Genomic DNA, 24,497 nt, shown 5'->3' with positions numbered 1-24,497 from the left:
CATTTGTATTATATTACAATATTGCATGAACATTTGTTGAATAAGTTTAGTATCACATCTGCTTCAAGCAGAACATTTTACTTTTATAAAGCCAACTTTATATGCCAACTTCAAAACTCTCTGTATGTGAGACCCACCCACACCAGTTAAGTATTTTTTAGGATTACTGTGCAGATCACAGTTTAGAAGCATGGTCAGTGCAAAGGGCTCTCAGAGGGGAAACAGACTAAGAATCGGAAGACTTGAATGACTCTGCCTTTATCAGTAGACACTTGAACATGTCACTCGCCCCATCAGGATACCCATGTCCTCACTCTGAGAACAAGGAGAGGATACGCACCACTTATGCTCAAGGCTGCTCCGAGCCCTGTGACTAGGGATGTGCAGGTGACATGGGCCCCAGGTCTGCACTTCTCTCTCACGACTCCCTGCTGCTGGAGATAAGGGCATGGTCCTACCCACTGGGACTTGGCAGCACAACCTAGATCGCAATCTGTTGGACAGAAGGCTGTGATTATTAATGAAAGCATTTCCTCTGTTACCTCACAGAACTAAGGTTCTTATGCTGCCAGAGACAGCCCCTTCTTTTCATAGAAACTGATTCTCAAACACATTGAATAGTCACAGACAAGCACCGGGAAGTAAAAATAAGATGCAGAAAAGTGGGTGGCTGCTTGAAACACTCCCAGATGAAAGGTTACCAGCTATTAATCAGCTCATACTTCTGTTCAGTGGGTGAGAAAGGAATTGAATGGGAACTTCACTCAATAGATGCTTACTCAGGGCTGTGGGGTCCTCAGATGACTTGAATATGTCAAGTCAGATATGAAGCATTTTTACTTAAAGGAAGGAGAGTAAATAGGACCATGGTAAATTCTCCATGTCTCACATTCTGTGTACTTCTGTTTATACCTATCAGACCTGATGTAGGTATAGGGGTTAGGCTGACTCCTAGATGTCTAGACCTGAATCTTGAAATGTCTACCTCTCTGCTAGAGCTGCCCAGTTTGCTGGGTCCTGTGATCAGGGTAATAATAGCCACTGTTTGTTGAACAGCCACTATGTGGAAGGAATTTTATGTCTTATCTTAGTAATTCTCATAGCAATGTCATCATTTCCATTTGACAGATGAGGGAAATGAGGCTCCAATGGGCTGAGTAACTTGTCAGAAGTCATACACCTCGTATGCAGCAAAAAGCACCATTAAATCCCAGGTCTGACACCAGCACACTTTTTTTTCTCCATTAAACTAAGCTTAAGTAAAAAATAAAAGACATTGCGCCCTGATTAAGAAAGAAGGGAACCCACAAGATGGGGTGAAAGAGAATTGAGTCTGAACAGAAACATTTCCAAAGTCATAGCCTAGCCCTTGGGCATGATATAGTCTAAGCTGTGGTTCCCAGATACTTGGGAAATGTCCTTTGTTCCTGGGAAAGGAGAAAGAAGATGGCAGTTGGGTCTGACCCCTAAGGCTAATCGGCCCACTTGACCCCTTGCAGGTAGAGTCCATGAGCACTTGGTCACCTAATTACTAGGTGATTTTAGTTTGGAATCACCTAGGGAACCACTTAGTCAGATTCAAGGGCTAAGGCCCACTAGCAGCATCCATCCTTGGGTCAGGGCTACCCCATCCAGCAAATCTCCAGGGCCCCATCAGGTTCTCAGCCCTGAGCTGTAGAGGGACAGCCTAGGGAAGGAGGCCACTCTTCATACCCTAGTCACAAGGACATGGATTGGCTCTTCCTATTCCTGCAGTGGCTAGGAACTTTGGCCCATCTAAGTGCCCCGGGAGCACTGGCCTCCAAGTCTTATTGCTCAGGCTCAGTAGCCAGGGCACTGCTAGGTTCTGTTACTAACTCCGTGTCCCATGGCATAAGTCCCCTCGCCTCCCTGGAGCTCCTCTATTAAACAAGGGAGTTAGATCAGATGATTGATCCCTGGGGCTCACTTCTGCTTTCATCTTTCTGTATTTATTATACTTTCTGGAATGAAACTCTTGTCACTGGCTCTAACACTGACATCAAAATGTGTTTCCTCATTTATTACAGATCAAATAAATACTCGCTCATCGTGAGTCCCCAAGAGTGCAGTCTGCGTCCCCACCTGTTTCATGCTTGTGGACCAGGACCTTGGCTCTAATCTCATTAGTTTCAGGGTCTGAGAAAGTCTCCAGAGAACACCAAGAGAAAGGATTTCTCCCCTTTTCCAAAGCTGCTCAGGTCCACAGAGACAGCGTAAAAGGCCAGCCTGTGATCTCTCCCTGTGCCCTGGGACATGCTGTTGGGGGGCTGTGAGCACTTGGCTTCGGGAGGATGAAGGAGAGAGGAGCCCAAAGAACCAGCGTGTCAGATATTTGCTTTATTGAAGAGAATACCCCACACAATGTGCTGGGCAACGTTGAGTCTGGTTTTCAGGGTGGTTTTAACAGTCTCTGGAAACTAGCAACCTCATGTCATTTGTTTATAGGATCCCAAAGGGTCGGTGATGGGAACTGTTTCAACACTTGGCACAGAAATAAACATGCCTCCTGGCTTATAGGCTTTGTTTGGCCTGGAGGCAGCTCGCTTAGGGGTGGAAGGGTGGGAACACCCGGCCAGGTTAGGAGACAGGGGTTCTCACCCTGGCTCTGTCATCAGTCACCCATGGGACCTTGAACCTCAAATTCTCCAACCTAAAACCAAAGGGCATAAAAGAGAAGAGCCCAGAGGCAAATTTTTTAAGCTTTGGCCATCCTTACTTGTGTGGTTTCTAAATTCTTATGCTAGTGTCCCCAGTGCAGGATCTTGAAACCATATTAGGGATGTCACATGGAAGAAGGGAGGGTCTGGGGTTATGTCTGTGCTGCCTTGGGTGTTTTCTCCTTAGACTTTGATTTTTATTCATGTTTGTATCGGTGCTTCCCAAATTGACTGAGGATCATATTCACCTGAGTAGCTTATTAAAAGTACAGAATTCCCTCAAAGAATGGGTCTCAGGAAGCTGTATTTTTAACAAGACAACCAAGGATGAGTCTTGTTCTGGGGCATGTTTGGGAAACACTGTTTAAGATTTTTTTCACCTGGGAATCAGTTAAAGGAGAAGTTCCCAGAACTAGTAAGAATTTGTCTCTCTGTTCCTTATGATCTTTAGCTCTGTGCTGTGAGCATTCATCTCACCATGCTCCCTATTCCAGGAGGTTTGAATGTCTCCTGCATTCAGTTCTCAGCCCTTCAAGATTGGAACCATGTCTTCTCTGTATATCTCACCATGCCCAATACAGGGCCTTTCTCACAGAAAATGCTTATAAATGTCTGCTGAACTGACTTACCCAGAGTTAACCAGGCCACATGTCATTATGAATACAAAAAGGACAGTAGAGAGCTTGTAGAGAGTGTCATGGAGAAAACAGCATTTGGACCAAGCCTTGCATAAGGAGTAAGATTTAGACGGGAGGTAAGGAAAAGAAAGGACAATTTTGGCAGGAGTCTAAGCCTGAGCAAGGCTAGTCTCTTCCAGTTATTACCGTGTTCAGGTGAGGAGCACTTGTTCTATTAAACCCTCGCCCCAGGTAATCTGACACTAGAACCAGCTCAACTTGCAATCCAGACCCCTGTCAGGTATCCCATAGGCCTCCAGTCTGAGCCCCTAAAGCCCTTTCTCTGCTGCTCTGAGTCCTACTTCCAGGGCTGTTTCCCTGTTGATATGCTCATCTTGCTGTGTTTCTGCACCAGTGCCTGGACTGTCCATCTCAGCCCCTCAGTCTGTACATGGATCTTGGCAGGCTGATGGCAAGATTACATGAGAGAAGCTGGACCTGATGTTCTGTGTGCCTCATTACATGCAGCAGGCCCTGCCGTGTCCTGGGAAGCTGGACTTAGATATCAGCATGGGTTGGGGCCAACTCAGGGCAACACACACACACACACACACACACATACACACACACGATGCAAGTGGGTGTTGCTTGGTTCCCCTGCTGGTCCTTTCCCCTCTTCCAGGCAGTCTTCCAGTTTTCTCCTAAGGGCACTCTGACATGCTCTGCCCCTTCTGCTCTGGAATCCTGTTATCAAGACAAGATAGAAGGTGGATGAGAAGAGGGAAAAACTCAAGGTAGCAAGACCAGCTAGAAGGTGGCTGCAGAATCCAGACCAGAGATGACAGAGAGCCTGTATCAGAAACCAATGGAAGTTCTTTCATTCTGTTCTAAGCTTTTTACTAGCTGGTTGAGCTAAAGTAAATTACTTAATCTCTCTGAGCTTAAAACTTCTCATCAGTAAAGAGGGGATGGTAATTACCTCTTTCTTACAGCATTATTATATGGGCAAATGTGCACAAAGGCCTTCTGTAAACTGCAGTGTAGAAAAATTTAGTCTTTTCTACAGGTAAGTGGTCCTGGAATTTCACTCCAGGGCCCATCCCTGGGGGGTGGGGGGGTTCTCTTGCCCATCAGAGCCCCTCCACCAGTCCCACTTTGTGCCTAGCACCGAGTTTCTCTTTATTGTAACACAAGCAGTGAAAAATTCTTTGGGTTGTGGCTGGACTGGTTTTTACCTTGTAGCCTGGAACTCAAACTTAAACATAATACACCAGTTCCTGTCCCCTCCCTTCTAAGGTAACAAACACTCAAGTACAGACAGGTTGTCAGGTAAAAAATCCACACATTTGAGACAGCCAATTTGAAGTCTGGGACTCCATTTTCACATTTACAAAACTTACGTTGCAAATCAGTGAATGGAAGGGGTTGGAATGGCCTTAAAGATCATCTGACCCAAATCACTTATTTTTCAAAGAGGGAAACTGAGCAACAGGGAAGGAAAGGATCTTACCCAAGATCACAGAATCTACTAGAAACAGGGCTGGAATAAATCTCCCTCCCATTATCACTGGGAACTTGGTAAGTTTTACTTTCATTTCTACCCTTTCTGTATTCCTGGTCCCAAGCGAAAGATACTACTTAACCCATATCATTGCTGCCCAGAACAAAAGGAGTGTAGGTGGGGAGCGTTAACCCATGGATGCTTTTTCATTCACTTATCAAACATTACTAAGCGCCGCCTTTATCCCAGGAACTGAGGGTACTGAGATAAAAAATGGATCCCACCTTCAAGGTGTTCAAAATTTGATGATGAAGACAGACAGGGAAACGACCTCCAGGAAAACAGACTAGTTTCTATACAGTTCAATGAAACATTCCTGCCATACGCTGCCTGCACTTTATGTTTATACTATGGTTACATTGATTCCCTTCAAAATAAGACATACAAAATACCATAAATTGATGAAAATCAGTGACAAGGTCCTTAAGCATCTACTTCATAATGGTCAGTCCCCATCATTCATTCATTCTGTCAAAAAATATTTGTTGAGCACTTAGAACAGTGATGGCGAGCCTTTTGAGCTCGGCGTGTCAGCATTTTGAAAAACCCTAACTTAACTCTGGTGCCGTGTCACATATAGAATTTTTTTGATATTTGAAACCATAGTAAAACAAGGAATTATATTTTTGATATTTATTTTATATATTTAAATGCCATTTAACAAAGAAAAATCAACCAAAAAAATGAGTTCGCGTGTCACCTCTGACACGCGTGTCATAGGTTCGCCATCACTGACTTAGAATGAGGTACCAAGGATGAAAGATAAATAAAAGACAGTCCTCTCTCTCTCAAGAAACTAAATAATAATGATCATGGAAGCTTTTACAAGGCAAGAGGGATGCCTAGGAGAAAGGATGCCTACGTTGGCCTTGTAAAGTCAATGAAGGTGTCGCAGAGGGGTGGCCTGTGAGCTGAAGCCACTTAAAGAAGAAAAGGTGTGCTGAGCAAACACAGGGCATGTGATTCTAAGAAAAGAGAGCATCATGTACAAAGCATGGACCTGTGGAAGCATGTAAGACCTGAGACCTGTAATAGTTGATTGTTGCCAGGCATGTGAAGTGAAAAGATAGATGAGTAGGCAGGACCTGTGCCATGGTAGAGAGAGGGGGGCTACATTCTGTAGACAATGGAGAATTATTGAGAGTTTTAGGGAGAGGATTAGAAGGTGAGGTTTATATTTCAGAAATTCATTCAAGCAGCCATGCAGAAAAAGGTGGCTTGGAGTTAGACAGCCCGGTGAGGAGGTTGGTCATTAATCCAAACAAGTTCTGATGAGGGCATTGTCAATGCCACTTTGAGCCAGTTCAGAACTTGATTTTCTGAATGATTCACTCGTTGCCAGACACACCTGCATGATAGTGCTGATCATAAAGTATAACCAAGAAGCATGAAGCTATGCATTTGATTGTTCAGAACTGTGATTCATGGTCCTGACAATGTTCCCTGCATGTGTAAGAGACAACCCTCTTCCCAGGCAGCTGGAACAGACTAAGGAATCATAAGTGATCCATGGAAAATCCAAGCTTTCCTGCATAAGAGAGAAGCTGACACTTTGACCTTCAAAAGGCTATTGGAAGAGGTGGTTTTAAATAACCTTTAATCCATTTTTTCCATTATTAATACAAATTCACGTCTGAGCTTGTGGTTTTCCAAAGAAGGCTCTGGCAAAGTGACTGACCTCTCTCTCTCTCTCTCTCTCTCTCTCTCTCTCTCTCTCTCTCTCTCTCTGCCAAGAGACACTGATTCTTCCTGCTTTTGCTCCTTCTGTTCCTTCACTTAACATGCCTTCCATTCACCCGTCTGTGATTGTGCATAGGCGTCTTGCAGATTCAGGTTCAAATTTTAGTTCTGCCACACACTATTTGTATGATCTTGAGAGAGCTGCCCTAATCCTTATTGCTGAGGTGCCATAAGGTCATAGGCAAGTTCATGAAGTGCTCACTCAACACAGTGCCTAACCCAGAGCCGACACTCAGTATTCAGTAGCTCTTATTGTTAGGTGAGATTCTAGTTCAATAATGAAAATTTGTAATTCTCTAAAAAGAACAAAGTGATGTATTGAAAATTTTACATCTTTTGATTATCAGGATAACCATGAATTGCAGTTTTCTTATTCCGATTATATAAACCCGACACCTGAGTATTTACTTGATTTCCATATCCAGCTGTGGAATCCCACAGTAACTTACAATTAAGAGACAGTTGCTAATAAGAGACTTGGAACTTGGAATTAAGAGCAAGAGTAAATAGAGAAGCTCCATAACAAAGGGCATGCCTTATCCTCCGCGCATTTTCTCAAACCAGAGAGCCTAGAACACAAATGGCCATCTCAATGGCATCTTCTCGCTGGGTTGTGTGATGTTGGGATGGTGCTGGGGGGGAAGCCTTCCCTAGAGGGAGTGGCTTTGTGAAAGAATTGTTCAGTGTTAGGGCAGGTTACTGACAATGGGTGTGGAATCTGTTTTAGAAGAAGGTAAAAAATAATAACAAAGTATGTGATGAGATTACCTTTTCTGGTCTATTGCAAGTGTAGACCTGCCTAGAGCCCGGGAGAGAATTTGTCTCAAGAACGTTGAAGCACTAGGCCCACTTGGGTAAATTCTTCAAAAGCTTACTCAGTCTCCTCTGAACAACTTTAAAGATCTTGTGACATTTTCCTTATTCTGGTGGTCCCTTAGATTTTCAAGTTTACTTTGACTTTTTAAATCAATCTGTGACTAATTTGTTTTCACTCTTTTTTAAAAAATATATTTATTGATTTTTTACAGAGAGGTAGGGAGAGGGATAGAGAGTTAGAAACATCGATGAGAAACAATGACCAGCTGCCCTACTGGGGATGTGCCCGCAACCAAGGTACATGCCCTTGACCGGAATCGAACCTGGGACCCTTGAGTCCACAGGCTGACGCTCTCTCCACTGAGCCAAACCGGTTAGGGCTGTTTTCACTCTTTTTTATTATAAAACAACACTAAAAGGAAATTTTACGTAGTAATTCTTAATTTTCCTGCACTAATGCAACTATTTTAATTTTGGAGTATTTTTATCTTTGTTTACCTATTTCTTTCAGTGAAGCTAAAAGAGTTTTGTTATTATATTTGCTTTATTAAGGAAGAAATTGAAGATAAAGCAGTTAACATTGCCATAAGTGATAGACATAGTAAATGGCAAATCAGGAGTAAAAATCAGGAATGACTTTAAACCTATGCTCTGTTCACTGACAGTCTACTGTGATACTGGCCACATAACTTGGCACATAATTGATGTAGGTAACATTGGTTCTTTTTCTTTCTTTTTAGGTAACATTATTTAATGTACTATTATTTTTACTTACTAACAGTAATAATAGAAGAATGGAATTATGTCAGCTGAAATTCACCAAATGATCTTTTGAAAAAGCCACCAAGAGTTGGTCAGTACTGAAAGCAGTGTTGTTGGAAGTCTCTGTGGATGAGAAGAAAAATAGAGTATCAATGTGACTAATAAACATAAGCTGTTTCCATTTGGGAAAAAAATCTGCAACTTTAGAACTAGAACAACTGAGACTCCCTACTATTGCTGATCAGCTTTCCAAGCCACTTTTTGATCATTTGTCTATAAAGCCTTATTTTTCTTATCAATAATCTCAATATTTCCACAAACTAAATGTAGAATTAGGTACCTGGGTAGCAAATGAAAATAAACTTAATCCATTGAAAGAAAATATAAACAATGCCCATATACTTTACATGAGTAGCATAAAAAGGAACAAGTGCCTTCCCATGTGGTAACCAATGTTATGTGAAAGATGACACATGATGGACGAGGGTGAACTCTGCAGCCCTTTGAACTGTGAGAAGAGGGTTTTGTGCTAATCTCTTTTCTAGAATACCAAATAGAAGGAAGTAGACTTGGGGAGACTTTTATCAGATGCCCTGGAGGGAGTTCCCACCAAGGAACTGCTCAGAACTCCAGCTTGGCTCCTAATCAAGTTTGAAATAATCATAGCTGTGGCACTAATTGCATTAATTTGCTTTTCTTCAGGCAAAATGGGGAAACAGAATAGCAAACTGGCTCCCGAAGTGATGGAGGACCTGGTGAAGAGCACGGAGTTTAACGAGCATGAGCTCAAGCAGTGGTACAAAGGGTTCCTCAAGGACTGTCCGAGCGGGAGGCTGAATCTCGAGGAATTCCAGCAGCTCTATGTGAAGGTAAGTTGTTTGTTCATCAGGCAGAAAACATTGTCTTCATGAAATGCAGCTTCATGTGGAATTATAATTCAAATTAGCCAGTTTGTTTCACCCAAATAGAAAAATTGACAATTTAAAAAAAATGCAAAAGGGTGTGCTTTGTTCCAGAGATAATAATTTCTGAACAAGAAGAGTAATCATTCAATCAAACCACTGAGAAGAGTTTAGAGGATGACAGGGCTGGTAAAAGAACAGTAAAATTTCAGATAATCGTACGTGCTGATGATTATTGACAAGCTGCTAATTACACTATTGTTTGGCTTGAGAAGGCATCTGTATCTTTCTCAGTTAAAGAGAAAGTACATGGATTTTTTTTTTTTTCACTAAGAAAAGTCCTCCTATTTGCAGATAAGAAAACAATCCCTTCAACATCACATGTAGAAGGGTTAGGGGAGGTCTGGTGTACATCCAGGCATCAATGTCCACACCATGGGCTCTTAACTCAGCATTTTGTAGTGTATGGAAGTTCATCTTTCCCTGGACCTGAGATAAAACTGTTCCATGGAAGGTATACTTCCTACTGCAGTGGTATTGTTTGGGTTTGTCTGAGTTTATCAGCTTGACTTGAGCCACTCTAATTTGTATCTACTTACATAATATTAGGCTTGTGGAAGAAATACATACTTTTTCTTTTAACATTTTCTGAGTAAAATGACAAATAGCATAGAGTGATTTTATCACTTAAGTGTAGCAACTGTCCATTTGAGCAATCTGAAACACCCACCTGTATATATGTGTGTAGGATGATTGCATAAAATATTAAGCATTGTCCTTGTCTCCTGAAGCATAGCCTGTACTCCAGAATTCCTTCCTTGCACTTGTACAAGAAAGGACATGTATAAGAATGCTCATAGCTGCACTGTTCACAATAGCAAATCTGGGAAACAACCCAAATGCCCATCAAAGGGAGAGTGGAAAATAAACTGTGGTATATTCACGGAAGCAGTCAAAACAGTTGAACTGTAGTGACACTAAAACATTAAGTGCAAAAAAGTAAGTCTCAAAATGTTCTAAATTAAACACAAATAGCATTTAAAAATTTTATAAGATTACAAATAAATGCCATAAAATCATATAAAAAGGAAAGCAAGAGAGTGATAAACACAGGATTCAGACTGATCATTATATTCAGTGGGGAATCGGCAAGGGATGAGCTGGGGATATAACCATATGTTAGATATAAATTGTGTCAGTCATACTTATGGTTTTGGGTGGTGAATTTTCAGGGCTTATGTCATTATTAAAAGCTCACTAAACCTGCATGGGCCACTGATGCATGTCAGGGACCCAGAATTATTATTACTGCAAAGCTGAGCCCCTGAGGACACTATGTCTATAAGTGTGTGTAGAAAGGTACACATATACTGGCATGGGTACTGTAATAAGACTACTGTGACATTTCTAAGATCTAAGTAATTCATTTTTACCATGTGAAGACCTTTTATATAAAAGTGTTGAGAAATGCATTTATTATTCAAGTGATCTAAATTGGTTTTGCAGAGAAGTGTGATGGTATGCACGTTCCTAGATTATTATACATACCACTCTCCATAGTTTCCAGTCACATCTTCCACTATTTTATCACCCAAGAGTTAGCCTGGGCCTCAGAACTGTCTTCACTATCAGCCCCAAGGAAAGCACAGACAAATGAGATTTGTCAAAGCCACTTCCATGTCACCGAAGGTCATGTAAGCTGTCACTCTGTGTTTAAGAGAGCTCCGTGTGCCATGTTCCTTACTGTTTGTTTGAAATGAGAAGTTTTGCCTTTGAAGACATAGTTGATTTGCAGGAAATTAAGTATTGCATTTATATACTGGAAATACTCAGCACCAAAAAAGCACCAGCCTCAAGATGGGGAGAGAGGAGGATGTAAACATTAAACACAGCTCAGCGTATACAGTACAACTGACATATATGTACTGACATCATCTCCCACCCCACCTCCCCAACTCCGTCCTGGAGTAGATTTTTTTTTGTTCCCTGAAGGGAATATATGACTTTCTGGATGGAATTTAGACTCTTGGCAGCTTCTTAATAGCCACATTCAAACTTAGCCTGTGCTCTTGTATCAAATAGTCAGAAAACAGGCAAAGTCTTCCACTGCTTCCAAAATTGTCCAAGGACATAATACAAAGTAGAATCACGTAGGAAATATGCCACATGCACAGAAAAAAAGAACGACAAGTCTGATAAGCTAAAAGGGAAAAGCACAGAAAAATGTGGGTTATATAATGAGGACCAGGAGAAGGGCCGACAAGAAAAAAAACACAAAAAAACTTCCTTTAATGCTGCTGAAAAGTGCAAATATTCAGCAAAACACAGTCCTTCTCCTGATGAATAGGCACTTTTCAGGGGTTCCTTCTAGCTCAGTGTGGATGATGAAACATCCTGGAACACAGCTGGGCCAGCAAAACTGCTGTGGCCTCTGCCCTCTTGTCTGTGCGGTCAGCCTGGCTCATCTACCTGACCTGTTTCAGGCTCCCAGTCACCTCGCTGCTTGGAACAAATGCTGATGAAGTATAGGGAGGAGCAGGATAATGAGAGACAATGCAAGGCCTGGAGCCACAAACCCTCAGCTTTAGAAGCCTTTGTTACCAAAATATAAAGGAACGCTTTCATTAAGTCTATGTTTAAAAAGGCTTAAAACCGAGGTTCAGAAAAATGAGGCAATTTGCCCACAAAAAGACCGAAGGTAGGAGAATGGACAATAAAAATTGTGTGCTGACTCGCACCACAGCACAGAACCCTACCTGTCGACTGGATTCCATGGCAGCTCCGCCTGCACCCCTCCATCCCCTACACCGTATGCCTGCTGGAGTGAGCCTTGAAAAACACAGATCTGGGCATGGTCCTTCCTAGTCTGATACAGGTTTCATTCTTTCGTCATATTGACCACAGTCACCTCATTTCAATTAACATAAGACCCAATGGCTAGCACATCCTACTACAAAGCAAGCATGAATCATATTGCTGAGTGAATCATATTAAATGCTGGCTGTGTATCTCCCCCTCAGAAAGCCTTGTGGTGGAGGCATAGAGAAGTAACTAAAGGACAGTCCTGCCTGCCCTCAGATCTCGCAGGCTACCCTGAAAGACACGGCTAACCACAATCCAAGGCGGAATGACATAAGTGCTTCTGGTGGGGCAAAAGTGGAAAGAAGAGCTTAATTTCAAAATGGGATATTAAAGTAAAAAGTTAATTAAGGCCGTGATGGAGGACTTTTCTCTTAGCTTTTAAGAAGGTAAAATATCTCTAGGAGATATTTTTACTTTTTCAAGCTTAGAACCTGTGCACTTCCCCACAAATTCATTTGTGAGAGTTTTAACCGCCAGTACCTCAGAATGTGACTGGATTTGGAGATAGGATCATTAAAAAGGTAATTTTAAATGAAAAGGAGGTCATTAGAGTGGGCCCTGATCCATTATGACTAGGGCCATAAGAACTGGAGATTAGGACACAGGCATGCAAAGGGATGACCATGTGAGGACACAGGGAGAAGGTGCCCATCTAGGAGCCAAGAGGCCTCAGAAGAAACCAACCTTACCAGCACCTTCATCTTGGACTTCTGCCCTCCCCAAATGTGAGGAAATACATTTTTATTGTTCAAGTCACCCTGTCTGTAGGTAGCACTGTGTTATGGTGGCCCCAGCAAACTAATATAGTACCTGTTTCTTCTCTGTTACACACTTCCACGTGCAAACCCAGATCCCTCTGTATCTGATGTAGGGACCCCCCGGCACACACAGGAATGTCTGTGTCTCGGGTCCCAGGAGTGGTAGGAGATATTTCATCATCCCCACCACAGCACTGCTGTGAAAGGGTGGGAAGGGAGCTTTTGCATTTTGATTTTTTCCCCCCAGGAGCATTTCTTGTTTCCAATAATCATGTGATTGCCAAGTTGAGATCACAAATGAAGATGGAGGGTTTGCGGTTTTAACTATATGTTCAGAGAAGCAGCCACAGTGTCAAATAAACCCTACCCTGGGGAAGAGCAAGCAGCTGTGTGAGGGAGGATGTGTCCCTCTCCAAGGTCCTCTTCCTGGGAAGACGGGTGCCTGTTTGCCTTGTTCAGTCACTGTGACATGAAAGCTGAAGACACCGCATAACAAAGCTGGTGGAGTTTTGGAAAGCCCCAAATGGATTCTGATTTTGTTTGGAGTTTGCCTGTCAGGATTGTTTGGGAGGATTCAGGCTGAGTTGAAAAGTCAGTCAGGGGGTAGTTAAAAATGGCCATGGGATTTGGAGTCGGGCAGACTTGAGATCCAACGCCAGCTGTGCTACCTTTGCCATTCCCTGCCTCTCTGAATCTCTGTTTCCTCATCTTTGATAAGGAAATAACAAGCCCAGACCTATCACCTCAGTGGTGGACCCCAAAGGACAGAAGGGAAGCGAAAATGATTTTGCAACCTATAACAAGATGTTTTTGCTCTCATGATTGATGATCTACTCAGTTACTCCAGAGTCAAGATGAAAAATGTGTTTGTTTTACATGCCAAAGCCAATGGCCGCATAAATGGTCTACAGAGGAGGATGTAAGGCTCTATTGATGTCTACAGTGTATTCTAAGGTGGGGTAGCAACCATGGCAAGACCTACCACAGGCTATGCTAGCTTCATTTCCATCGCAGAGCCTTAGACATTGAGCTCTGTGTCTTCCCCAGCACAACGGTGTCCGCCAGGCCCCTGTTGCCATACAAGATGAAGTGTGACATTAGTTCATGTTAGAGCCAACCAAAGTGCTTTGTACCCAGGTAAGACAGATGGGTAGCTAGATTAAGGCACCTGGGCATGGGAAGGTTTCCAGATGTCAAACAGCCCAGTCCCTTGGACTGTGGCATTGTGGCATTGTCCAGGAGAGAGAATTCCCCCTTCTACCCTTCTTGCGTTCTTGCAGCTAGACTACTAATAAAATTGGCACAAGGCCTAATAACACGAGGAAAACCCAAATTATTACATGTACATAGGAGAATTAAAAGAATAATTCTCTAAGAGAGAAGTGGAGCAGGCTGTTTATATATTTTTTATTATATGAAGAAACAATTAATTTGTGCGGACTTTGAAAAGACAAAATAACATAGGTGCTGGGGTCTGTAAGTAGTAAGGAAGTCTCTAGAATGTGGGCTAAGGGCAGTAAATTAGTAAAACTGACAAGGGTTTGTTTATATTCGCTTCTCAGCCCTGGATCCTCTATCTGTTGCAATAAGGCTGTCAGATTCTTTTTAGTCTGACTGCTCTGAATCTTAGTCCTTTTATAGCGGGGGGTGGGGGGTGGGGGTGGGGGGTGTACCTTTCACATGGAGGTTTATTTCCTGCATTTATGCATTTATAGAGACAGAGGCGAGTTGGAGAGCTCCTCCTTGCTCTGGCAACCTCTCAAGTGATTTTAATTCAAAATAATCCATATGCCATTGTGGGATTACAATGGCTATTACAACATCGCAGCATCAGATTCAAATGAAAATGGAAAGTAAAAGATTTGGCTCAAAAAAGGTTTTTGGATGATGAGTTTTCAAGGATTCAGATTTTGCATGTTTGTAAAAGGTAATTAGGAGTAGGCCTCATTAAAAATTTTGGGGGCAGAGCTATATGCAGAACCATTTTAATTCTTTTGGGAAATAGACGTTACATAAGACATAAAATGTCATGGAGATTGGGCTGGTGAGGATGCTAAGATTTTTAGTGAAAACCTGGGAATTCATTTCCATTTGGAATGTTTCCCAACACGATCAAGGCTGCACTTCAACTTTAATTAACGTGGAAAACAAGAGCTAGGGTCTGAAAATCTTGAGGGAGAGATGACAATGAAGTTCTAGTTCTGGGAAAATGAGGTCACATGTGAGGTTCCAAAGGCATTTGTTATGGGGAAATTTTCTCAGGGAATAGCTAGTTACCAGTGAGTCTTGCATTAGAGAGAGCATTAATCCCAAAGGGGTTGGAGTGATAACCTCCTCCTGTCTGGGATGGCGTGAAATTCCTTTGGATGGCTTCCACACCTTGGGAGTTTGCTTTCCTGTGATACAGCAGGTGTCAGTTAGAGAGCTATCAATGGTCATTGCAGCCATGTTATCCAGAGGAATGCTCTTAGATGATTCCTCGACTTCTCCATTCTTGGGATAAGGTTGGAAAGAGCTCTTTAGAAGTCTTTCACTCCATCTCCTCCCTCCTCCCCCTGCACCCCGCCAACCTCTTTCCCACTTCCCCCAGCTCACCTCACCTCCAATTTACAAAGGAGGACACAGAAGCCCTTGGGAGGGGGAGGGGCATTCCACAATGGAGCAGTTTCTTAATGGGATCCACTTAACATCCAAAAGGATGGGTCCCAACTCCAGCCTGCTTATGGAGGTTTTAAGCCAGGAAGACCAACTCTCCACTTAGCTATTATCTACAGCTAATTGGTAAAGGACAATCCATTTCAAATTGGAAATAGAGCCAAAGAGGAAGAAATCGCCCATGTCTATTATAGGATTGCACTTAAAGATACACAATCATGTCTGGATCTCTCATTATAAAGCTGTTTTGCATTAGTAGATTTTTGTGACCCTTTGAAATGGTATCTGGATAAATGGGATCTGGATCGGGTACCATTGACCTAACCTGGTGGGAATAATTTCTTTCCTCCCCTCCTGTGGCCCATCGAGCACCTGCCAGAAGAAAACTCTCCACCTTATTGATTATCACTCTTAAATCTCCACTGGAAATGTTCTTGGCTCTTTGACTATTTCTCTCTCAGGGTTGTTATGGAGTCCCATCCTTGTGATTGCCCTTATGATGCTGTGAATTATTCCAGTGTCCTGTCAGCTTCTCTCCTCCCAGATGAAACGCAGTCCTGTCATAACTGGAAAGAAATGGGAGAGATCAGGTGTAAAATAGTCCTAAATCCATCTACAAAATGTCCAAGGACTTCATTAGCTCTGTCATAGGAGAATCCCTCAGTAGATAGCAATACAGAGAAGCTACTAGCAATCATTCACCGACACTGCTGGGTGGTATCTATAACAAGCCTGCAGCCAGGAACTATGGGGAATGTGAAGTTTGAGTCAGATTGCCTCACTTGTGTTAAGGGCTTGCAACCTAGTACAACAATCTACATAGATAGCTCAGAGATGGTAGAGGAAATAATATTTGTCCCAAGACCAACAAAAATATTCTAGCCTTGTATATTTCTATATATTTCTACATAAATATCTTTACTGGATATTTCAACATACCCTGAGGTATAGTAAGAGTTGCAGCTGCAAGAGTGACATTCCAAAGAGAAAGGACAAATTAAGCAAGGGCATAAGGACAGGGAGATAGGGGGATGTATGGAGAATAGCAAGTAGCTATGTTGCCTGAAATGTCAGATTACCAAAGAGGTAACAGGGGGGAAGTAAGATTGGAGATGTGAGTGGGACCCAATCACAGAGTCACTGAATGCCAGGAAAGCTCAAGGTCCTGAATATGTTCACAAGTCCAACAGATGGCTTCTTGCCAGGAGGTGTTAGATGACCATAGAAATTCTGGTGACCTGGTATTGTATTCTTAAAATAGCAGAATGACAGCACCAGAAATGATAAGGTGTGTTTTATGTTTTCATTTTCCTTGTAAATGTTCACAGTGACTCGGTGAGTGAAGCGGCAGGAGCTCACAATGTGTCCCTAAGCAAATGCCTTAGAGCCAGAGTTGACTGAGTTCTTCATCAAGTGTTTATTGTCCGTACCTTGTGTGTGCCACACCAGACTAACCTCTGAGGGGACCACAAGCAGTCCTAGGCAGTCCCATGGAAGCCCTATGCAGTCTGGGCAGGGGCTGGGGTGGGCACAAAGCCATCCAGGCAAACTAGTCAGGCACAGCACAAGAGCTATGAGGTTTGGGGTCAGTAGGAGCTTTAGGAGCTGAGGGGAGGGGAAGGAGACAGGGGCCATGTTTTTAGCTTCACCTCCTACTTTTTTTCTGGAGACATAGAAATTAATAGAATATGGTACCAAGGCAGAGATGGGAGTTCCACAACAGAAAGAAGTTTCTATGACTGAGCAGAGAAGATGAGGGGGTAAAAGATAGAAGGTTAGAGGTAGGATGGGGAGGCATGGCCTTAGATTATTTCTCTGTGAAATGAGGGAGAGAACCGTAGACCTCTTGGATTCCTTTCCAGTACTAAGATTCTAGAGAGCAAGTGGAGCTGACACGAGATCTCTGCTGGTATGTACTGCAGGTTGCTTGGCATCATGGCGCTTTCCTGTCCAGCCCCCCACAGGGGCAGGGACTGTGTCTTTTTTTAAAATACATTTTAAAAATTGATTTCAGAGAGGAAAGGAAAGGGAAAGATAGATAGAAATATCAATGATAAGAGAGAATCATTGGTTGGCTGCCTCCTGCACGCCCCCCACTGGGGACCAAGCCTGCAACCCAGGCAAGTGCCCTGACCTGGAATCGAACTGTTGACCTCCTGGTTCATAGGTCGATGCTCAACCACTAGCTATGCCAGCTGGGTGGGGACTGTGCCTTATTCATCTCTCTATCCTCAGCTCTCAGTAACAAAAATTAGTTGGTTGATAGAACAAATTAATAAATGAATAAAGGACTCTCTTATAAGCTTAGCTGAAATTCAATTTGAAGAAAAAATGAAAGGAATGAAGCATGTTACAGCATGTTATCCAGAATAATAAATCTACAGAGATTCATAATGAACAACTGTGATATAGGATGAAATAAGCAGGATACATCATAACATAACAGGATGCATAGCATTGCCATTCTCAGAGTCTAGTTAATTTTATTATGAAATATGTGATGCAGTTGCCAGCAAAGAGAATAGTCAATGAGCTTCCTTAAATACTACTTTCCCAAGAGGAAAAGAAAGGATAAAATGTAAAACTCAAGATGTCTAATATAAAAAAGCTACCTGAGCCCTAGCCGGTTTGGCTCAGTGGATAGAGCATAGGCCTGGGGACTGAAGGGTCCCAGGTTTGATTCCCATCAAGGGCACTCACCTTGGTTACAGGCTCCTCCCCAGCCTGGGCCCTGGTTGGGGCACCTGCAGGAGGCAACCAATCTATGTGTTTCTCTCATATTAATGTTTCTTTCTGTCTTTCCCTCTCTCTTCCACTCTCCCTAAAAAATCAATGGAGAAATATCCTCAGGTGAGGATTAACCAAAAAATAAAAAAATAAAAAAGCTATCTGAAGACTTGAAAATTAGACTGTTTGTGTTAGTTTGTAGTATGATTATTAGAGAAAAATGCAAAAACTTAAAGGATTTTCTTTTAGAAGAAATGCAAAAGACAGAGATCGTCTGCTTTCTAAGTAAATCTCACTGTATAGTCAAGGTAGGACTTGCTTTTATCCATATTATTTTTAAAAATGTGACAAGTGTACCAGGAGCATGAATAATGATGACATCCTGTTAGAGCTAATATGTTGTGGCTTCACAGCTTGGTCCCAGTCATATCTCTTGTCGACTCAGAATTTGGTGCCTGGAGATATCTTTCAAGATGACACAGTTGGGTTGCCAGGGTAACTCCCTGGATGAGGATCTAGATGGCTTCAGAGAGATTACATAAGACAAGACCAACTGGAAAGAGTCAAGAGATATCCTGAGGTCAAGAGATGAAAATAAGTTAGATGAAATAGTGTCTATTTAGCTTTCAAGATGAGGACATGATGAGACAGGTAGCATTAGACACCTGGATGAGCCACGTAAATAGAAAAATCCTAGTGGTCAGACTGATGATGAAAGCTCTGGGCAACTAAGGAATCCAGTTGATACAGAATTAATATAATAGTATGTATTAAGCAAGGAACCATTTCCCTAAGAAATCAGTCTAACTATCTCCTTTTAAGGTTTCAAATATATTAAAGGTGCTCTGTTATTCTGTGTTAGGGACATATATCAATATGTATTTATTGTTCAAATGGAGGAATGACTCTGAAGGACCAAAACTATTGAATTCATAACAGTCAGTGGAGGAGACATGAAGATTTTCCAGAGTGTTTGTGTGTATAATTACACACACACACACACACACTCATTTCAGTTAAGATAAAAATTCAACTGAGTGCAATAGAGACTCATGTGGTTTCAGCATGACTGAAGAATATTTTTTTTTCATGGGAAGTCCAAGTTGACCTGGCATCACTGCTCTGTAAACCTTGAGGGACTCAGTCCCCTTCTATCCTTATGCCCCTTCCAAGGGTGTTGCTCTGATTCACAAGTGGCTCCCTACAGTGCCAGTTTCCAGCCAGTGAGAAGGAGAAGACTGAAGGATGGGAAAATACACCCTTACCTTTAAGGGAAAGAACCAGAAATTGCATACATTACCTCAGCCCATATCCAGAGTTTAGTCTCATGACAACACCTAGCTGCAAGGGACACTGGGAAGGTAGCCTTAATTTTAGGTGGCTATACGCCCAGCTAAACAGTCCATTACTGTGAAAAGAGAGAATACTAAATAAGGGAGATCACTAGAAATCTCTGCCCAGAGGGAATGTTTGGGGGGGCTCCTTCCTGTCATCAACCTCTCTTCTCAAGGTCAGATGCAAGGTGCGCAGCTATGCGCGCTTCCCGGTGGATGGGATTTGAGACCATGACAAGCAGAATTGGACTCATTCTGTGTCTGATTCTCTTTACTAAGCGTGGGTGGTGCTAAGATACCCTGTTCTACTGCCTGGGCTGAGCCAGACAGCCTCTTCAGGGCTCCACTCTGTCTCACACTGGAGGTTGATAGAAACTGCATCCACATAGAGAGTTAAACTGACCATAAAGGTCCCAGTGATTGATTACTTCATTTGCTGAAGTCAGTGGGGTTTATTTTTTAAACACAAGGAACTGTTGTCCATAATTTCCCAATGTAAGACTTTCCTGTCAACCTCTACCCTCTTCCTGCACCTGCTCCCTGACTCTTTGTCCCCATTGGGGCACTCTGCCGGGTGTACTGCTAGGCTGGTGGACCATGATTAGTGCTTGTGTTCCTCTCCTCTTGTCAATTTGACAGCAGAGGCATTTATTTGCTGGCATGACTTGAATAACGCATGAAGATGAGGCCTGCGGTGGCATTAGGCAAGTGCAGCGTCACATGAGGAACAGACACCTAACAGTGGGTGAGAGATGCTGAGACATGGGATCTATAATCACACTCATACTAAGATTTACTGATGCAGAATGACTGGTCTTTGTATTTCACTCATCTATCCATCTACCCATTGATCAATCAATCAATCTATATATATATACATTTATTTATTCATTAAACATTATTGAGCATCTGCTCACTGAGGACCCTGAAATAAACCAATAGCCATGACTCCTTTCCTCAAGGAGCCCAGCCAATGGAGGAGACCGCCAAGTGAACTGGAGGTGATGATAAATGTTGTGCTAGAGGCCATAAAAAATGAAGAGTGCTGGGAAGAGGCTCTAGGGGGGCTTTCCTGAAGAAACAGTAATTGAGCTACGTCTTAAGTGGACCAGGTGGCAATGAAAAGAAGGATCTCCTGATAGCAGCAAGCATTTGCAATCTTTTGGGTGTTTTTTTTTTGCCAATATTTTTTCTTGGTCCTGGTCCACAAAATCATCGTGGAAGGCAAGATCCTAGGTATTTCTCAGCCACACTAAAAATACATCCATAATCTAATGGAAACAAACACATTGGTGAAAGTTTCCCCTTCCTGCCCATTAGTCAGCCCTTTATCAAAACAGCCCTGTCGGGGACCGAGAACATGACGATGGATCACAACGTGTGCATGATGTGGGCCTGGACGCATCCGGATGACAGGGCCTTGGCTCTCCGTCTCGCCTGTGTGTTTCCAAGGAATCTTCCTCTGAACTCGAGCCAGGCGGGGGCTACAGCTCAAGGCCCTGAACTGTGCTCGCTTTGATCCAATAGTGCCAGTGTTGGCTTCTTTTCAGCGGGAACATGAAAATCTTTGTTCCGTAAAACAAGTACTCGTGACATTTTTGTTGGCCCTGATGGCAGTTTTCAGAATGACAAAGGGAAGGGAGATAATACTTACTGAGGTCCTACTATATGTCCAGTAGATACAATGAGAGAAACAGAGGTGATAGGATTCCTTTGAAATAATATTGAGTAGTAATAACATGAATAAGAATAATAGTAAACACTTATGTCAGATTTACTATGTGCCAGGCACTGTTCCGTGTATTAATTCTTTTCATTAAAACAACTGCCTTTTGTGCTAGGTACCATTACTGCCTCCAATTTGTAGAGAAGGGAACTGAGCACAAAGAAAGAAAAGTAGCGTGTCTAAGGTCACACAGCTAATGAATGGCTGAGTGGTATAGGCTTTAACTCTGGAACCACAGCTCTGACCTTACTGTATGACATTGGACAAATGACATAAACTCCTGAGCCGCAGCTTCTTCATCCAAACAACGGAGAGAGCAATGCCTCCCACACAGCTCTGTTGAGAGCATTTCAGTTGTGCTGAGACACCAGGCTTGTATGGAGATAATATGAAGGTTGACCCTGCCATATAACACTCATGTCATGTACGACTGCTTTGAGACAGGCTCCATCCACGAAGTAGGACTTGAATGGAGCCAAAAGGTACATTGACTCCAGGCTAGAAAGAGGTTTGCATGATTATTCTGAAGAGGACATTGGTGTTTCCAAAATGAGCCAACTCTGGCTCCAACATCCTCACTGACATTTTTCTGTGCCCTATTGTCTGCTTCATAGCTTCCCACCCCACACCTACCTACCTCGCTCTTGCCCTCCCTCAGTCAAACCTGCTCCCTCAAATGTTTCTAATCAATTATATCAGCACATCAGTGGCTGCTTAGACTTCATGTGTGTGGCATGCTTAGGGATTTAGAGTGTATCAGGAAAGCCAAAGCAATAATGACGAGATTCCAGGGCCATCACATGGATGAGCAAAGCAAGGCTTTGGCAGTCATCAGGGGTGAGAATTTGACAAGCTAGGTCTTATATTCCAGGGTGTGTGTGTGTGTGTGTGTGTGTGTGTGTGTGTGTGTGTGTGTGTTAGGGGTGGGGAAGGGATTGGTGTTTTGAAAATGTTTTGCAAGTTTTTGCCTTCCTTGACTTTGGCTCCTTTGGCAAAAGAATCTCTGCTAAACGATCCTTTGCTGGGGCTGAAGCTCTCAGTTCGGAGGAGGGCAGCACAGAGGGGCCCCAGAGGGTGCTTGTCACCTGTGTGATCCTGGTGGCTTGTGTAGAGGACTGACCAGCAAGGCGCTCCCCTCTCAAAGTGTTCCTCAGTGTAAAGGCCCCCTTCTCCCTCCACAAATATCCCATCAGTTCATCAGAGAACCTGGTACAGGAGTGAGGGTTCCTGTAGCTGGGAAAATCCAAGTAGACATTTAGCTCCACCAAACCTTACTGAAAGGATCACCCCAAATATGCCACCAAACAGATACATCTACAACCACTGCAGGGCCATCTCCAGAGGAGGGCAGGGAAGCTGGAAGAATCTAAAAGTGCTGAAGATCATGCTTCCTGACATCAGGCGTATGCATTTCTAATTTCTACATGACTGACAGGGCCCGTCCCTCCCTTCTGATTCAGTATAAAGGAGGTAAGAGCAACATCTATACTTTACAAAGCTCCACGGTGATTCTGAAATGCATCGCAACTTGCCACTGGGCTTTCACGTGACTCTAAATGGGGACAGACAACCCTGGACGACAGCAACTGCTTCATTTTCCAGAAGGCGGAGTTGCCCATCCTGCAGTTCATTTATACACTCAACGAAGAGTTCCCAGAGTCTTTCTCAAAGCCGGGTCCAGGCCCAGTCCTCTGTGTTGGGGACACAAAGATGAATAAGACACCCAATCCTGACTTGGGACACTCATGGTTCCCCAGCACCCTTCCCTGGCCTTTCCTCCCTAGGCTACCTCCTTCTTTATTTTCCCCACCAAATCCACCACCTTCACTATTCCCACCTTCTCTCTGTAGCAGCATAGGGGAGGAGGGGCACTGAAATTACACTTCCTGTTGTCAGACTTCCCAGTCAGGGGAAACATTGACTTAACAATGTTCAGCAAATTACATATTCACACAGAATCCTGTTGGCAGATCCTCCCAGCCCTGAGCACCAGCACCGGGGAGTGCCTCTGACAGTCTGACAGCATAATTACCCCTCACTATGAGTTCTGCCAGTTGTCATATTCCCAGGAGCTTTGCTGAACCGTCAGCGTTGAAACCAGCCTGATGGGCTCCACACGACACTTCCTTTGGCTTTGGTGTCCGATCGCTCTTTTCCTCCAAACCCATGCCAGTGTGTCCCTACCTCCCTGAGTCAGCTCTGGTCAACACCGAAGGGGGCATTTATGCCTCAGGATCAGGCCCAGACATTTTGCTTTCCTAGCAGGCCCCAGGAGGAAGAGGCTCTCTGGGTGCTCACTTTGCATCAGGTCTCCTCATCAAGGCAATTCAAATACAGTGGGGCCTTGACTTAAGAGTGTCCCGACTAATGAGTTTTTCGAGATAAGAGCCGTCTCTCGGCCGATTTTTTTGCTTTGAGTTGCGAGCTAAAATTCGGGTTACGAGCCAGCTTCAGATACCCCACCGCTAGTTGGCGCAGCGAACGTCACAGTGAACACCACATCAGCCCAGCATCACGTATCTCACTCGTTCACTTTAAGATTTGACATACGAGTAATTTGAGTTATGAGCTCCATCACGGAATGAATTAAACTCGTAAGTCAAGGCCCCACTGTATTTGCATTTGGCAGCTTGGAACATGGGAGCAGTTATGATGGAAAATGCAAACCCATTTGTCGGTAAAATAGAGGAACAAGGGATTTGGGTATCAGACAGAACCAGGTCCCAGTTCTGAGGGCACCTCTGTTTCCACATCTGTAAAAGGAGAATGACCTCACAGAGGAGCTGGGATTAAATGAGAACACCAAACACAGTGCCTGCACCCAGGAAATTACCCACACATCTCAGCCTCTCCTTTTGCTTTTCAGAGACAAGGGAGGTTCTATCTATTTTGTTTATGTCCTATTTGGAGATGATTGAATCATATCAGCTTCATCTTCCTTAAGTACAGCTTCCCCAATATCCATGGATCCACCTGGATCCAGGCTGTATTATTAAATGAAAAAAGCCAATTGTAAAACACTATATAGCATAATCCTAAGTTTTTGCAAAATATACACACATTTCTCCTCTTCATAGTGTGTTCCTTCAAAAAGGTTTGATGAAAGGGGGGCCCTGTACTCCTTACTTTCTATACTTTTCTATTGTCCAAAATCTTCACAACACGTATCTATTACTTTTTATTTTAAATTAATCTTAAACAACTACAAAAGCCCTCCTTCTCTTTGCCTACAGGAAAAAGTACAAATTCCATTTCCTGTGCTGGACCTCTTAGTTACATGGCTACAAGGAACCAAAAAATCTAATAAAAGGTGGCTTAAATAGACAAGAGTTTATTTTTCTCACACAAAATGAAGTTTG

At 43.1% G+C, this 24,497-nt stretch overlaps 1 protein-coding gene across 1 annotated transcript in view; it reads left to right on the top strand.

Moving 5' to 3' along the window:
- Positions 1 to 24,497, top strand: part of VSNL1 (visinin like 1) — a 63,123-nt gene that overhangs the window by 20,817 nt on the left and 17,809 nt on the right. The window contains exon 2 of the mRNA XM_036335288.1: positions 8,877 to 9,043. Coding sequence (XP_036191181.1) covers positions 8,882 to 9,043 — 162 coding nt within the window. The 5' untranslated portion in view covers positions 8,877 to 8,881. The remainder of the gene's footprint in view (positions 1 to 8,876; positions 9,044 to 24,497) is intronic.

Source organism: Myotis myotis, unplaced genomic scaffold (genome assembly GCF_014108235.1).
Source record: "Myotis myotis isolate mMyoMyo1 unplaced genomic scaffold, mMyoMyo1.p scaffold_m19_p_14, whole genome shotgun sequence".
Lineage (NCBI taxonomy): Eukaryota > Metazoa > Chordata > Mammalia > Chiroptera > Vespertilionidae > Myotis > Myotis myotis.
The sequence above is the reverse complement of the archived record's forward strand: the minus strand, read 5'-3'. Positions and strand labels throughout refer to the sequence as shown.